The sequence below is a fragment of the Cherax quadricarinatus genome, chromosome 4 (genome assembly GCF_038502225.1).
Source record: "Cherax quadricarinatus isolate ZL_2023a chromosome 4, ASM3850222v1, whole genome shotgun sequence".
Classification (NCBI taxonomy): domain Eukaryota; kingdom Metazoa; phylum Arthropoda; class Malacostraca; order Decapoda; family Parastacidae; genus Cherax; species Cherax quadricarinatus.
In genome coordinates this window covers 36,042,907-36,061,142 of record NC_091295.1, presented here as the reverse complement: position 1 = coordinate 36,061,142, position 18,236 = coordinate 36,042,907, and the positions used below count along the sequence as shown (strand labels likewise).

General features: G+C 38.5%; 1 protein-coding gene across 6 annotated transcripts in view; it reads left to right on the top strand.

The window, feature by feature from the left end:
- The window catches only part of Ppn (proteoglycan-like sulfated glycoprotein papilin), a 504,188-nt gene that overhangs the window by 156,842 nt on the left and 329,110 nt on the right, over positions 1-18,236 (top strand). For all 6 annotated transcript variants that reach the window (XM_070095679.1, XM_070095654.1, XM_070095670.1 and 3 more), the window contains 3 exons: positions 12,933-13,065; positions 13,709-13,835; positions 14,488-14,704. In XM_070095679.1, coding sequence (XP_069951780.1) covers positions 12,933-13,065; positions 13,709-13,835; positions 14,488-14,704 — 477 coding nt within the window. The remainder of the gene's footprint in view (positions 1-12,932; positions 13,066-13,708; positions 13,836-14,487; positions 14,705-18,236) is intronic.

The window sequence follows — 18,236 nt, the reverse complement described above, 5'->3', positions numbered from 1 at the left end:
GATGCTGTAAACTATGACCAATCATTCCTGGTTATGTTTAATTATCCAATATATAGAGTAAATCTATTTTTATGTGGTTATGAATTCAAAATGGAAGGCAAGTGTAATATAGAGAGGCCTGCGGACATGATTAATGAGCAAAAGAAATGTTTAAGTGCCAGGAAAGTCTACTTCAATTTATGGCCCTACTTAGAAATCTCCTCATTACCCAAAATTAACCAGAAAAGCTGTACTTAATATCTACCATTTACTCAAAAGCAACACAAAAAGTACTAATGATGTCTCAGTTTCAATACTGAATATTGTGCTGAAGATTGCTCAACCGTGTACTCATTACTTCAAAAACAGGATGTTCAAATTTTATTGTTTTGAATACTAAATTGTAATACAGTGGACCCTCACCATACGATGGCATCACCTTACGTTAAATCCACCATACTATACATTTTAACGCAAAAATTTTGCCTCACCTCACGTTAAAAAACTCAGCTTACATGATTTGTTCGAGACACGTCCGTGTAGCCTGAGTGCGCCTCAGCTGTCCTGTGGGTGCCAGTGTTTACAAGCCAGCCAGTGCGGTTGCATCCATGCATACAATCGGAACATTTCATATTATCACAGCATTTTTAGTGATTGTACCTGCAAAATAAGTCACCATGGACCCCAAGAAAGCTTCTAGTGCCAACCCTGCGGGAAAAAGGGTGAAAATTACTATGGATATGAACAAAGAGATAATTGCTGAGTACAAAAGTGTAGTGTGTGTCTCGGAGCTGGCCAGGTTGTATACCAAACCCCAATCAACCATTGCTACTATTGTAGCCAAGAAAACAGCAATCAAGGAAGCTGTTCTTGCAAAAGGTGCAACTTTGTTTTCAAATAAGAGATTGCAAGTGATAGAAGATGTTGAGAGACTGTTATTGGTGTGGATAAATGAAAAACAGATAGCAGGAGATAGCATCTCTCAAGCGATCATATGTGAAAAGGCTAGGAAGTTGCATGAGGATTTAATTAGAAAAATGCCTGCAACTAGTGGTGGTGATGAGTGAATTTAAGGCCAGCATAGGTTGGTTTGAGAGATTTAAGAATCGTAGTGGCATACATAGTGTGATAAGGCATGGTGAGGCTGCCAGATCAGACCAAAAAGCGGCTGAAAAATATGTGAAGGAATTCAAGGATTACATAGACAGTGAAGAATTAAAACCTGAACAAGTGTTTAATAGCGATGAAACAGGCCTGTTTTGGAAGAAAATGCCAAACAGGACCTACATTACTCAGGAGGAAAAGGCACTCTCTGACCACGGGTTCTTGATGTGTGCTAATGCTAGTGGTGATTGCAAAGTGAAGCCTTTATTGGTGTATCACTCTGAAACTCCCAGAGTGTTCAGGAGAGACAGTGTCTTCAAGGCTAATTTGTGTGTGACGTGGAGGGCAAACAGTAAGGCATGGGTCACTAGAGACCTTTTCTATGACTGGTTACACCATGCATTTGCCCTCACTGTGAAAAATTACCTCCTGGAAAATAAATTGGACCTTAAGTGCCTCCTGGTATTAGACAATGCTCCTGGTCATCCTTCAGACTTTCTGGGGACATGAGCTTCATTAAGGTCAAGTTTTTGCCTCCTAATACCGCTCCTCTCCTGCAGCCCATGGACCAGCAGGTCATTTCAAACTTCAAAAAACTACACAAAAGCTATGTTTCAAAAGTGCTTTGTAGTGACCACAGACACTCTATTGACTCTAAGAGAGTTTTGGAGAGATCACTTTAGCATCCTCAATTGTGTAAACCTTATAGGTAAGGCTTGGGAGGGAGTGACTTAGAGGACCTTGAACTCTACTTGGAAGAAACTGTGGCCAGAATGTTTAGACAAAAGGGATTTTGAAGGATTTGTGGCTAACCCTGAGAAGCGTATGCCAGTTGTGGAATCAATTGTGGCATTGGGGAAGTCCTTGGGGTTGGAGGTTAGTGTGGAGGATGTGGAAGAGTTGGTGGAGGAGGACAATGAAGAATTAACCACTGATGAGCTGCAAGATCATCTTCAACAGCAAGAGGCCAGACCTGAGGAAACTGCTTCGGAGGAGGGGATAGAGAAATTGAAGAAGTTGCCTACTTCAAAGTTTAAGGAAATGTGTGCAAAGTGGCTTGAAGTGCAAACCTTTATGGATGAAAATCACCCTCACACAGCTATTGCAAGCCGTGCTGGTGACTATTACAATGACAGTGTTGTGAGCCAATTTAGACAAATCATACAGGAACGGGAGGTACAGGCCTCTATAGACAGATATGTTGTGCGACAGAGGTCCGGTGACTCTCAAGCTGGTCCTAGTGGCATTAAAAGAAGAAGGGAAGTAATCCCGGAAAAGGACTTGATACCTCAAGTCCTAATGGAAGTGGATTCCCTTTCTAAACATTAACAACTTTCACACTCTCCCCTCCTCCCATCCCATCAATCATCACCAGATCTTCAATAAAGGTAAGTGTCAGTTTGTGTGTATTAAAATTAATATTTCATGTGGTAAAAATTTTTTTTTTTCTTACTTTGGGGTGTCAGGAATGGATTAATTTGATTTCCATTATTTCTTATGGGGAAAATTAATTCACCTTACGATAATTTCAGCGTACGATGAGCTTTCAGGAACTAATTAATATCGTATGGTGAGGGTCCACTGTACTTCATATTTTAAATTGTTCCATCGTAAAACTGTAATGCTTCAAATTTGTAATGTTCAAATTTCATTGTTTTAAATACTCAGTTGTACAGTGGAACCTTGGTTTTCGTGATTAATTTGTTCAAGAAAGTCTTGACGAAAACCGAATTGTATGAAAAATGAAGCAATATTTCCCGCAAGAAATAATGTAAGTCCAATTAATCCGTTCCAGACACCCAAAAATGTTAACAAAAAATACATTTTATAGAGAATAACTATAGTTTTACATATGGAAAACAATGAGAAATAAATATAAATGACTAATGAAATGGATGAATGAACATTTAACATCACTTTTACCTTTATTGAAGACTCTTGTTGGTGTATGGAAGACGGCAAGGAGGGGAGAGGGAGGAGGAGAGGTTTTTGTTTCGAAGGTTAATCCCCCTCTATAAGGACTTCAGGTATCAAGGCCCTATCTGGGGTTACTTCCCTCCTTTGTGTTTTACTGGGACTTGGACTAACTTGAGAATCACTGGACCCCTGTCACACAAAAAATCTGTCCAGAGAGGTCTGTTTCTGGTGTCTCTTTAAGAATTGCCCAAAATGGGACAAGGCATTGTCATTGAACATATTGCAGACATGGCTTGCAACAGCTTTGTTAGGGTGATATTTCTCCACAAAACTCTGCAACTCATTTCACTTTGAACACATGTCCTTAACCCTTTCAGGGTCCGTGCCGTAGTTTTACAGCTTTGAGTTGAGGGTCCAAACCGTAGATCTATGCCATGAGCTCAGCTCACTCTGATAAGCTGTGGGTGGTAAATTTGGGCCTATATATGAGAGAATACATCTGTATGGTATGTATGCACCACATGAAACAAATGCTGCAGCACACAGTGCATAATGAGAAATAAACTGAGACCATAATTTTTTATTAAAACAGTGAATTTGCAGTGTTTTTTCGTATGTTTTTTATAGTTGTATTTGTGATTTTATTGTCTCATTTGATAGAATGAAAGATATATTACAGAAATAGAGATGATTTTGATTGGTTTTAGTACTGGAAATGGCTTGAAACTGAGCTGAAAGTAGCAGAAATGTTAAATTTTTGCCAACGTTCAAAAGTAAACAAATGACCTCACTCATCTAATACACACCAGCTGGTGGGTCTAATATACGTTCACAAATGTGATATTATTTATACAATTATTACAGTATTGCATAAGACTAAATCTTCTATTTTTTGGTTTGATTAAAAATTCATTATGTGAATAAAAAATAAAAATGGAATTTATTTGTAAAGCCTGAAAACGTAACTAATGAACAGAGGAAATGTTAGTTTAATGCCAGAAATGCCTGCATTGTTTATTCTGGACCCTATTTTGAAATTGTAATATTTTGAACTTTGCATTAAATTAGCCAAATTACCAATTTACTATCACTTTATTTTGTAGTTGAAACAGTTGAATTGGCAATTTCTTGTGTTCAATCGATAGAATAGAAGTAATACTAGTGAAATAGCTAAGTATTTGGTTGACTGGAATGATGCAATTGGCCTAAAATGGGAATCAAAGTCAGCAAAATTGTCAAAGCGTAAATATCGCTGACACATAAAAATTCGCAAGAGCATAATTTCGCCAGTTTTCCATCTAATTTCATACTTTTTGTTTTATTACCTTTAGAAAAAGATTCTCTACCAGTTCATAAGAAAAAAATAAATTTTTTTTTTTTTTTTTTAACCCTTTCAGGGTCCGTCCCGTAGATCTACGGCTTTACGTTCAGGGTCCAAACCGTAGATCTATGCCATGAGCTCAGCTCACTCTGATAAACTGTGAGTGGTACATTTGGGCCTAGATATGAGAGAATACATCTATGTGGTATGTGTGCACCACATAAAACAGATCCTGCAGCACACTGTGTATAATGAGAGAAAAAATGAAATCATCATTTTTCGATTAAAGCAGCAACTTTGCAGTGTTTTTTCGTATGTTTTTTATAGTTGTATTTGCGATTTCTTGGTCTCATTTGATAGAATGGAAGACATATTACAGAAATAGAGATGATTTTGATTGGTTTTAGCACTGGAAATGGCTTGAAACTGAGCTCAAAGTAGCAGAAATGTTAAATTTTTGCCGATATTCAAGAGTAAACAAACGACCTCACACGTCTATTACACGTCAGCTGGTGGGTCTAATATACATTCACAAATATGGTGATGATATTTATACAATTATTACAGTATTGCATAACAGTAAATCTTCTATTTTTTGGTGTGAATAAAAATTCATTATGTGAATAAAAAATCAAAATGGAATTTATTTGTAAAGCCTCAAAACATAACTAATGAACAGAGGAAATGTTAGTTTAGTGCCAAGAATGCCTACATTGTTCATTCTGGACCCTATTTTGAAATTGGAATATTTTGAACTTTGTGTTAAATTGGCCAAATTAACAATTTCCGATCACTTTATTTTGTAGTTGAAACAGTTGACTTGGCGATTTCTTGTGCTCAATCGATAGAATAGAAGTAATACTAGTGAAATAGCTAAGAATTTGGTTGATTGGAATAATGTAATTGGCCTAAAATGGGAGTCAAAGTCGGCAAAATCGCCGATTCGTAAATATCGCTGACACATCAAAATTCGCGAGAGCATAATTTCGTCAATTTTCCACCAAATTTCGTACATTTTGTTTTATTACCTTCACAAAAAGATTCTCTACGATTTCATAAGAAAAAATAACAAATTTTTTTTTTGAAAATTCTTGGACACTGGTGCGTGACTCCAGATTTGGGCCTTGGACCCTGAAAGGGTTAAATTCTTGGACCCTGGTGCACACTTTGAAATTTGGCCTCTGGACCCTGAAAGGTTTAATCACTGAAGAAGGCATATTCTCTCCTCTCTCTTCCTCCTCCTACTCTGAAGCAGTTTTCCTCAGCTGCAGTTTGTTGGTGTTCCAGTTGAAGGTCTTGCAGCTCTTCAGTAGTTAGCTCTTCCCTGTGGTCGTCCACCAACTCTTCCACCAAAATACTATCTCCCGCTAACTGTTTTTTGTTGATCTACACTTACAACAACTTCTCAACATCTTCCGTTGTTTGCGACCTCTGTTTCGTTAGCACATTTACCCCTTTTGCAACATCAGCTTCCTTGATTTATTTTTTCTTCACCAGGAAGGAACTGATTGTTGTGAGATCGGCCATTCATGTGCAACTTTTGTACTCTGCTACGAGTTCTTTCTTGAATTCTATCGTGTTTCTCGCCTTCATTATCAAAGGGCTGGAACTCAGAACTTTGTTTGGCCCCATGGTGAGTTATTTAGCAGTCGCACTCAATAAACAAGTACAAAAAACAATGGATTAATGTTCACTCAATGAGAAACAATGCTAGACTTAGTCAGAAAACGTGGGACGCTTTGTGTGGGCACGGGCAGGCAGACACGTTTGGTATGGACCATTGTCAACTCTACGAAAACCGTGCAGATGTACAAAAACTAGGACAAAATTTAGAGGGAAAAAAGTTGTCAAAAACCAAATCCTATGAAAAACAGTACTTATGAAAACCAAGGTTCCACTGTACTTCATATTTTAAATTGTTTAAATTGTTCTGTTGTAATACTGTAATTTTTATAAAATAATTCAAAACTGTAATTATTCACTACTAAACTTCTCTACTAGACCTATTAAAGCCATATAGTATTACTTATTAATTGCTCAAGTCTCTGTACTCACTGTAACTCACCTCATGACCATTTAATCTGTTATAGCCTAACTAATCTCAAGTTAATTTTAAGTTTGCCCAAAATGCTCTGCATACAAGGGGCTTTTGGCATGTACACTCAACTATTATATTCCTTTGTACAACTATGTATCATGTCAAAATAAAATATTATTGTTATTATGTTTAGAAATTAGCATTTTTTTTTTATTTTGTTTAAAATTGGCCAAATTACCAACTTTTTTGCACTTTATAAGGTAGTTTTAATAGTTAAATGGGCAGTTTCTTGTGTTCAATGAATAGAACAGAATTTAATGGTGGCCCGGTGGCCTGGTGGCTAAAGCTCCCACTTCACACACGGAGGGCCCGGGTTCGATTCTCGGCGGGTGGAAACATTTCGACATGTTTCCTTACACCTGTTATCCTGTTCACCTAGCAGCAAATAGGTACCTGGGTGTTAGCCGACTGGTGTGGGTCGCATCCTGGGGGACAAGATTAAGGACCCCAATGGAAATAAGTTGGACAGTCCTCGATGACGCACTGACTTTCTTGGGTTATCCTGGGTGGCTAACCCTCCGGGGTTAAAAATCCGAACGAAATCTTATCTTATCTAGAATTGGTTTAAAATAGGACTCAGAGTGGGCAAAATCGCAATGTGTAAATTTTGCCCATGCTTCTAACTTTGTGCCTGTGTAATTCCATAAGTTTTCCATCATATTTTGTTCTTTTGGTGTCATTACTTTCAGATAAAGATTCTCTACCATTTCAAAAAAAATTTTTTGTGGACCCTGAAAGTAATATTAATTTTGGGAGTCTGGTTAGTGAAAAGATTAATGGACCTAAGTCATTAAATTCAGAGATGTCTGTTATTGCTACGGTCCACTGCATAAATATATTTATGATTTAAAAAGCAAAGTTTGCTAAATCCTGAACTGTTTGTTATTCTTACAAGAATGTAAAAAGAACATTATATATTTGGTTTTGATGGACAATTGGCATTATGGGACACCCTCTCCTTTCCTGTTAGTCCATTAAGTTGAAGTTTTACTGTAGTAAGAGAGGAGGTAAGTGTATTTAGATATCTGGAAGTGATATGTCAGCAGATGGGTGTATGAAACACATGTATCATAGATTAGATGATGGAAAGAAAGTACCTGGAGTGTTTTGGAGTACAGTGGAACCTCGGCTTACGAACACCCCACCCCTACTTAAGTCTAGACAGGTGAAAAGTGTACTAGTAATGGGTACCAATGTTTTGCTGATGGTGGCACCAACTACTGGCAGCCTTTTGAAGTTTCTCCTTACTCTTATTATTATTATTATTATTATTACATTGTATTATTATTGTTATAATAATTATTATTAGTATTAATATGTACGTGGTGATGGGCTCTTGATCTATGGAATTGGATCTGTGCTCCAGTTCCCTAAATTAATAATAATAATAATTATAATACGTATGTAATAATAATAATAATAATAAGTACGTACTGATACTACTACTACTACTACTAATAATAATAATAATAGTAATAATAATAATACAGTGGACCCCCTGTTTGCGATATTAATCCGTTCCTGAGAGCTCATCGTAAACCAAAGTTATCGGAAAGCGAATCAATTTTCCCCATAAGAAATAATGGAAATCAAATTAATCCGTGCAAGACACCCAAAAGTATGAAAAAAAAACTTTTACCACATGAAATATTAAGTTTAATGCACACAAACTGAAGAAGACATGCACAGTTTGTAGTATGTACTCTACTAACGTTAGAATACATGACACTTACCTTTAATGAAGATCTGGTGATGATTGATGGGATGGGAGGAGGGGAGAGTGTCGAACCTATTAGGACTTGAGGTAGCAAGTCCTTTTCCGGGGTTACTTCCCTTCTTCTTTTAATGCCACTAGGACCAGCTTGAGAGTCACTGGACTTCTGTCGCACAACACATCTGTCCATAGATGCCTGTACCTCTCGTTCCTGTATGACTTTCCTAAAGTGATTCAAAACAGTGTCATTGTACAGGTTGCCAACACGGCTTGCAGTAGCTGTGTGAGTGGGATTTTCATCCATAAAGGTTTGCATTTCAAGCCACTTTACACACATTTCCCTAATCTTTGAAGTAGGCAACTTCTTCAATTTCTCCATCCCCTCCTCTGAAGCAGTTTCCTCAGGTCTAGCCTCTTGCTGTTGAAGATGATCTAGAAGCTCATCAGTGGTTAGTTTGTCATTGTCCTCCTCCACCAACTCTTCCACATCCTCCCCACTAACCTCCAACCCCAAGGACTTCCCCAATGTCACAATGGATTCCTCAACTGGCATAGGATTCCCAGGGTTAGCTTCAAACCTTTTGAAATCCCTTTTGTGTACACAGTCTGGCCACAGTTTTTTCCAGGCAGAGTTCAAGGTCCTCTTAGTCACTCCCTCCCAAGCCTTACCTATAAGGTTTACACAATTGAGAATATTAAAGTGATCCTTCCAAAACTCCTTTAGAGTCAATAGTGTCTGTGGTCACTACAAAGCACTTTTGAAACATAGCTTTTGTGTACAGTTTCTTGAAGTTTGAAATGACCTGCTGGTCCATGGGCTGCAGGAGAGGAGTGGTATTAGGAGGCAAAAACTTCACCTTAATGAAGCTCATGTCCCCAGAAAGTCGCTCTGCCAAGTCTCTAGGATGACCAGGGGCATTGTCTAATACCAGGAGGCACTTAAGGTCTAATTTCTTTTCAGTTAGGTAAGTTTTCACATTGGGTGCAAATGCATGGTGTAACCAGTCATAGAAAAAGTCCCTAGTGACCCATGCCTTAGTGTTTGTCCTCCACAGCACACACAAATTAGCCTTGAGGATATTCTTTTGCCTGAATGCTCTGGGAGTTTCTGAGTGATACACCAATAAAGGCTTCACTTTGCAATCACCACTAGCATTGGCACACATGAAAAGAGTAAGCCTGTCTTTCATAGGCTTATGTCCTGGGAGTGCCTTTTCCTCCTGAGTAATGTAGGTCCTGCTTGGCAATTTCTTCCAAAACAGGCCTGTTTCATCGCAATTAAACACTTGTTCAGGTTTCAAGTCTTCACTGTCTATGTAATCCTTGAATTCCTTCACATATTTTTCAGCTGCTTTTTGGTCCGAACTGGCAGCCTCACCATGCCTATTCACACTATGTATGCCACTACGATTCTTAAATCTTTCAAACCAACCTTTGCTGGCCTTAAATTCAATCACATCACCACTAGTTGCAGACAATTTCTTTACCAAATTGTCATGCAACTTCCTAGCCTTTTCACAAATGATCGCTTGAGAGATGCTATCTCCTGCTATCTGTTTTTCATTTATCCACACCAATAACAGTCTCTCAACATTTTCTAACACTTGCGGTCGCTGTTTCGTAATCACAGTTGCACCTTTTGCAAGAACAGCTTCCTTGATTGCCGTTTTCCTGGTCACTATAGTAGAAATGGTCGATTGGGGTTTTGTATACAACTTGGCCAGCTCCGACACGCGCACTCCACTTTCGTACTTTGCAGTTATCTCCTTCATTTCAATAGTCATTAGCACCCTTGGTCTTGAAGGTTTGACACTAGAAGCTTTCTTGGGGCCCATGGTGACTTATTTTGCAGAAACAAGCACCAAAAACACTGTGATAATATGGAATGTACCAAATGTGTCCTTAGATGCGAGCACACTGGCTGGCTTGTAAACACTGGCACACATGGGGCAGTTCAGGCCACACATGGACACATCTCAGACGAATCGCGTATACCGGGTTTTGTAACGGGAACCGAGGCAAAATTTTTGCGATACAATGCATTGAATACCGGATTTATCAGATACCAATGGCATCGCGAACCGGGGGTCCACTGTAATAATAATTTTTCATATTTTTGTGCCAAATGCTTCAAAATAGAAATTGGTAACCCTCTGGGTGGCTGTAGTACAGCTGCTATGACCACGGCTATCTCAGCGCCAACCAAGAGTCAAAAGGAAGTGGAGGTATGCTGCTCTGAGTGATCGCAGCAGACCCATGGGATGCGTAATTTTGTCTTATATGGTACACAATGCCTCGCCCAAAGAGACAGTATATGCATACAATCAGCAAGAAGCGATTAGAAACCATAAAAAAAGCTAGAGAAGCGAAGAAGACAGCAGCATAGAGTGAGGCAGCTGGCCGCCGCCACCACCACCACCACTGTGGCTGCAGCTGCCATTACCACCACCATCTCTGTGGCCACAGTGATCATGTCTTCACCTATATATACATCTGTCTTGCCCACACCTGTGGTTACATATGTGACAACCTCACCACTAAATCATAGATAAACACAAGCTAGGTGTGGGGTTATGAACTGGGAAGATACTAGAGTGGGAGAGTAAATGGTGGATGCTTTCTGCCACTGCCGGTGTTGCCATTACCCTACCTGAAAACTCTAGAACTGTAGACACATTCATCACCTTCAAAACTACCATTAGAAAACATCTTATCTCCCTGATACACCCCGTCAACTAACTACATAAAAAACACCTGGTGGTTCACACTTACACTCACTCACTTACCCATTTGACTATAAACACAGAAATATGAATCTTAATCTTAAAATAATGATTCCTAACTAGTCGTAAGTTTGCCTGTGATACTCCAATATAGAAACTTTGTATTGTGCCAAAACAAAAGCATTCACATTGCTAAACTCACAAACTAGTATTTAGTCACTTAGTATTTAGTCAACTTACTCCTTAATTTATAATAATTTAAGGTTAAGAATTAATCTAAGTTTGCCCGAAATGCCTAGCCATGCTAGGTGTCTTAGTGGCCCCCTCTGTAATTAGTATTTTATTACATATAAACCACACAATAACCAAAATCTGTACACCCTGCATTGTAATCCTTATAGAGAATAAACTTGATTGATTGATTGATATTATGGCCTATTTTATTCATTCTAGAGTATATATCATGTTTCTGTGTTATTAATATTTTTTATTATGTCATATTAGATGAATTGTGATGGATAACTAAGACGTAGAGTTGATATTAGCATTATTTCGTCATGCCTCCTGAGAGGCTGGAATGAATTAATTGCATTTCAATTAATTTAAATGAGGAAAATTGACTTGGCATACGAACTACTCAGGATACAAACAAGATCACGGAATGGATTAAATTCGTAAGCCAAGGTTCCACTGTATATGGAAAAAAAGGAATTTGTTATGGGAAGTAAAAAAGGAGAATGCAAGAAGAATATTTTAGCACTTGAGCTTTGTATGAGCTTGAGGCATGATCGTGAAGTGTTGCAGCAAGGAGGATGCTGAATCCCATGAGATGATTGTGTGCTATGACTATTACTCTGCGAATAAGGAGTGAAGAAATTAGAAGATGACTTGGTGGCATGAAAGGCATAATTCAGGGAGAGAAAGAGGGGTTGTTGAGATGTTCCAGATATGTAGAAAGGATGGCACATGATAGATTGATAGAGTGTGTAAATCTGGGGTGGATAGCATACAGATAATGTACAAGGAAGAGCTGGAAGGAGGCATGAATGACATTATACATGAAGGGGCTTGAGCATCCATCAAGCATTTGTTAACTAAATGTAAAAACATTTATTTTAAATTCTATAACAAACCTGCTTCACATTATTTTATTAATACAACAGGCCCTTCTGTTTTCTGTAAATGGGTCAGGGGTAGCTGACTCTGCTTTTTTCATTAGTTGGAGGTTTTTAATTAACAGAATTTTGAGTAAAATAAATATTATTTTTTTTTTTTTTAATTTGTCTTAAGATCATTGAGCTTTGTCTTTTGTGTCTTTTGTGACTTAGCCTAACTCTTGATATCCTATTACATTGCTTGTTTTTTTTTTTTTTTTATCACACTGGCCGATTCCCACCAAGGCAGGGTGGCCCTAAAAAGAAAAACTTTCACCATCATTCACTCCATCACTGTCTTGCCAGAAGGGTGCTTTACACTACAGTTTTTAAACTGCAACATTAACACCCCTCCTTCAGAGTGCAGGCACTGTACTTCCCATCTCCAGGACTCAAGTCCAGCCTGCCGGTTTCCCTGAACCCCTTCATAAATGTTACTTTGCTCACACTCCAACAGCACGTCAAGTATTAAAAACCATTTGTCTCCATTCACTCCTATCAAACACGCTCACGCATTGCTTGTTATTTTTATTTTATTCTTATGTTTTGTTTTGTTATTGCAAGTACTATTTAAAGAAACATTTGATATTATACTTGTTCTTTTGTTTTCTTATACTCCATAGTTCATCTGTGAAGCAATGATGGGATCTGAGGTAAAAGGTCTCAGTCAGTATGTACCATGAGTTACAATAAACCCTTGGTATACCCATGGCACAGCGAGTAAGATTAGAAACCAAGTGAGTGCCAGAATACAGAAAGGATGCACTAAGGGTGTATTGTGCATCACTTGTCTGCCCAACATTAGTGTCATGTATCCTACCAGTATTAAAGGCCATAAAAAGTGCTTTGTAGTTCACATTGTAAGTCCTTCAGAACATAAGTAATGTTCCATTAACCTCCTTGTATCCACTTTTGTTTTTAGCTTTTATATCAAGAGAGTAACCCAGGAATCACCTATGAGTACAGCGTTCCAAAGGAGGTAACCCAGGCTGAAGCAGAAATATATGACTGGATTTTTGGAACATATGGGGAATGTTCTGTAGAGTGTGGTGGTGGTGAGTATTGTCTTAAATTTTTATACAAGTCCCTGCAAAACCAGTCAATCACAGGTACTTGTACTTGTTTAAATGAATGACTTGGATTTTCATAATATTGTTCTCTATTGCTGTCATTATTACTTGTCTGTTTCAAGGTAGACTAAAGCTTTGCATCTGTTTATAAATCTTGGGATCAATACTGCAAATTAACTCCTTGAACATTTTACTTTAAAGGTCTGTCCATTCATCAGTGTCCTCAGTGAACCTCCTAATTATCTTCTTTGTCCTTTTTTCTTGTTTGCTAATCTTATTATTTGCCTTAACCATCCTAATTAAATGCTTCCCCAGCCCAGGTATCTCGACATACTCACAGCTCCACACTTTCCTCCCGTCCTAGAATAAAAATTCTCTACTATCTCAGACAAAGGGGATGGATGCTTGTAGGCTAGTACGTACATACATCAGAGTAGGCACAAATAGTTAATTGCAGGCAAAGAAGAATGTGTACATATTGCAACTTCTTTTAAGGGAAGTAATATATGTTAATATATGTAATATATGTTAAAAAATTGATAAATTATCACGATATCATTTTGATAATGCACTGTAAACCTAATATAATTGCAATACTGTAGTACATTATTATATTTGGTTATTTTAGGTCATATGACAAGAAATGTGAGTTGTGCCAGAACCAGTGATTTCCAGCCTGTTGCTGAGTACCTGTGTGATCCACGACTTGAGCCAGAATCTAACAAGACATGTAACGAACATCCATGCCAAGCAATGTAAGTACATTATGTTAATGCATGTCTGTAGGCATTAGCTTAAGTGTTTGCTATAATGTTAAAGATGCGCGGAGAAGGATTTGTATGGGTTTTCAATTTTTGAAATTAAAAAACACGTTTTCTGAGATTCAGAAAGCCTTTGAAAAATAATTTTCTCTGGTATTTGATCAAACAACAGTTCTGATGTCATAAACCAAAGTTTCAAAAAATTTAGTCCTAGGAAAGGATGGAGGGAGGGGGTAAAAGAGGTTTTGTGTGCAAGGGGCTTGGACATGCAGCAGGCATGTGTGAGCATATTAGATAGGAGTGAATGGGGATGAATGGTTTTTGGGACCTGATGAGCTGCTGGAGTGTGAGCAGGGTAATATTTTGTGAAGGGATTCTGGGAAACCTGTTCACCAGACTTGAATCCTGGAGGTGGGAAGTACAATGCCTGCACTTTAAAGGAGGGGTTTGGGATATTGGCTATTTGGAGTAACATCTAAACTGTTGTATCTGGGCACCTCTGCAAAGACAGTGATTATGTGTGAATGATGGTGAAAATGTTGAATGTTGGTGAAAGTGTTTCTTTCATTATTGGGTGACCCTGCCTCGGTGGGAAACAGTCGATGTATTAAAAAAAATGTATTACTTTATATTTATATTTTTATAGTTGGCAGGTTGAAGAATGGACACCTTGTACCAGTTCTTGTGGTATTCCTGGATGGCAGTTTCGTCATGTATACTGTGGCCAAAAATTTGCAGAAGGGCGATTGTCCATTGTGAATGATAATGTATGTGACGTTATCCGTGGACCAAAACCACAAACTGTACGGGAGTGTAACAAAGATTCTGTGTGTGCATCATGGCACATAGGAGAGTGGACACCAGTAAGTAACTCCTTCATGCATAGTCTTTACATTTTATAAAAAAAAAAAATCATCACACTGGTCATCCCACGAAGGTGAAGTGACTCGAAAAGAGGAAACATATTCACCATCATTCATTCACTCACTATCCTGTCAGAAGCATGTTCACATGGCCCTCTGAACTCCAACATCCCCACTCCTCCTTCAGAGGGCAGACACTTCCTATCTCCATGCCTTAAATCTGGCTAATCTGATCCTCTGAATCCCTTCATAAAATTTTACTTTGTTCACCCTCCTACAGCACATCAGGTCGAAAAAATCACTTGCTTCCACTTACTAGAATTTAGCACAAGTCTGTATGGTATTCAAGCCTCAATTTCTCGAAACCTTCATTACCACTCCTTCCTGCCCTTTCTGGAATGACCCCTACTTCTTCCCTCTATCCTAGTTTTATAAATGCTCTTAGCCATTCTATTTTGTTCCATCCTCTCTGAATGCCCAAACCACATCAACAATCCCTCCTCAGTCTTATGAATTATATATGGAAATTCCACACCTTTTAATCTTCATTCTCGAAATTCTCTGCTTAAAGTTAATTTGTAAAATAATTGTAGAGACCATGGTACTCCTGGAATCCCAGATCTATGATTAGCCAAACAACAATCACAACAGACTTACCCTGCCTGTGGAAGGCAAAAACAGGTATGTGCACCTAGGATTCAGTGCTGAAAATTCATCCAAGAAAATAGAGGGGTGGACTACATTCAAAGAGGTAGAAGAGGGACTTATGAAGTTATGTCCCAGCTTTTTTTTTTTTTTTTTAACAAGTCGGCCGTCTCCCACCGAGGCAGGGTGACCCAAAAAAGAAAGAAAATCTCCAAAAAGAAAATACTTTCATCATCATTCAACACTTTCACCTCACTCATACATAATCACTGTTTTTGCAGAGGTGCGGTCAGAACACAACAGTTTAGAAGCATGTACAACAGGGCCCCACTTATACAGTGGGTTAGGTTCCAGGCTGTCGCCGGAAAGCAGACATCGCCGGAAGGCAGAATGCCATTTTTTTCCATTTATAAATGCATATAAATGCCAGACAACAAGTTTACACTAAATTATATTAAGTTAGTAATAGAACCAGGCATTAAAAACACACAAAGTAAAATACATTCACAGTAAATTCATTAATTATCTTAAAGTATTTGTAATATTAATGTAGGGAGAGAGGTGAGTAGTTCTTATTTGTAGGAAGTCAGGTGCAGGTAGCCCAGGTGTAGGTAGCCCTGGCTCCCCATCTTATACTTAATATACGATATTTAAAACATCCCAGAGAGGTAAAATACACATACAGTACACTCATTATTTACCTTAAAATATGTGTAGTCTTAATATAGGAAGAGAGGTGAGTAGTATTTATTTGTAGGAAGTCAGTGAAGGTAGCCATTAGGTGTAGCCCAGGCGGGCTACACCTACCGGCTGCCTACACTGTGGCCCAGAGCCATATTATTAACATTGACATGCCTTGTTCACTGAATTTAATCATTTCTAACAACTACCTTTAGATGCCATCATAAACGAATGTAGAAGTAATAAATAATTCATGCCGAAAATTGTAAACAAAAGCTGAGTGAGGGAGTGGCTTGGCCAAACGCAGATTCATACACGTTTTCTCTGATGGTTGAGCAGAGAAAATGTAATGTTGTCCCTCCGCCCGGCTACCACACAGCTCCACAAGTATTATTATCAGAGCACATGTAAAATATGCAATAAATACCAGACAACAAGTTTACACTAACTTATATTAAGTTAGCAATAGAAATAAACATTAAAAACACAATAAAAGGTAAGATACACACAGAGTACACTTGTTACTTACCGTAAAATATTAATATTAATGTGTGAGAGGTGAGTGCTAGGGTGTTTATTGAATAAAATCAGAATGGCACACCATCATCCTCTAACTTGGCACTTAAAGCAAGAGGCTTACGACTTCTCTTTTTATCACAGCTAACCTTAGATGCCATTGTCAATGAGAGCCAACTAGTTAATGAGAGAGTAAACGAGAGAGAGAACGAGATACAGGGTTGAGACAATGTAAGAACACAAACTGAACAGGTAGTGGACGATCACTTGGTCAGGCGAAATAAATGCGTATTAATATGTATCTACTTTTAGTTCATTCACGTCCATTTGTAAGAGTTTGTAAAACATTTACCTCAATATTTTTTTTATTATAATAATAATTACCTCACAATACAAATACTCTTACATTGTGTACAAGTTGTACAAGTTAGTACAGAATAAACAGACAGCAACACACCATTTTTAGAGTGAATGAAGATAATAATAATAATAATAATAATAATAATAATAATATAATAATAATAATAATATTATTCGAGCAAGGGGCTAGTAACCCCTTCTCCTGTATATATTACTAAATGCAAAAGGAGAAACTTTCATTTTTCCTTTTGGGCCACCCTGCCTTGGTGGGATACGGCCGGTGTGTTGAAAGAAAGAATAATATTATTATTATTTTTTTTATTATCACATTGGCCGATTTCCACCAAGGCAGGGTGACCCGAAAAAGAAAAACTTTCACCATCACTCACTCCATCACTGTCTTGCCAGAAGGGTGCTTTACACTACTGTTTTTAAACTGCAACATTAACACCCCTCCTTCAGAGTGCAGACACTGTACTTCCCATCTCCAGGACTCAAGTCCGGCCTGCCAGTTTCCCTGAACCCCTTCATAAATGTTACTTTGCTCACACTCCAACAGCACGTCAAGTATTAAAAACCATTTGTCTCCATTCACTCCTATCAAACACGCTCACGCATGCCTGCTGGAAGTCCAAGCCCCTCGCACACAAAACCTCCTTTACCCCCTCCCTCCAACCTTTCCTAGGGCGACCCCTACCCCGCCTTCCTTCCACTACAGACTGATACACTCTTGAAGTCACTCTGTTTCGCTCCATTCTCTCTACATGTCCAAACCACCTCAACAACCCTTCCTCAGCCCTCTGGACAACAGTTTTGGTAATCCCGCACCTCCTCCTAACTTCCAAACTACGAATTCTCTGCATTATATTCACACCACACATTGCCCTCAGACATGACATCTCCACTGCCTCCAGCCTTCTCCTCGCTGCAACATTCATCACCCATGCTTCACACCCATATAAGAGCGTTGGTAAAACTATACTCTCATACATTCCCCTCTTTGCCTCCAAGGACAAAGTTCTTTGTCTCCACAGACTCCTAAGTGCACCACTCACCCTTTTCCCCTCATCAATTCTATGATTCACCTCATCTTTCATAGACCCATCCGCTGACACGTCCACTCCCAAATATCTGAATACATTTACCTCCTCCATACTCTCTCCCTCCAATCTGATATCCAGTCTTTCATCACCTAATCTTTTTGTTATCCTCATAACCTTACTCTTTCCTGTATTCACTTTTAATTTTCTTCTTTTGCACACCCTACCAAATTCATCCACCAATCTCTGCAACTTCTCTTCAGAATCTCCCAAGAGCACAGTGTCATCAG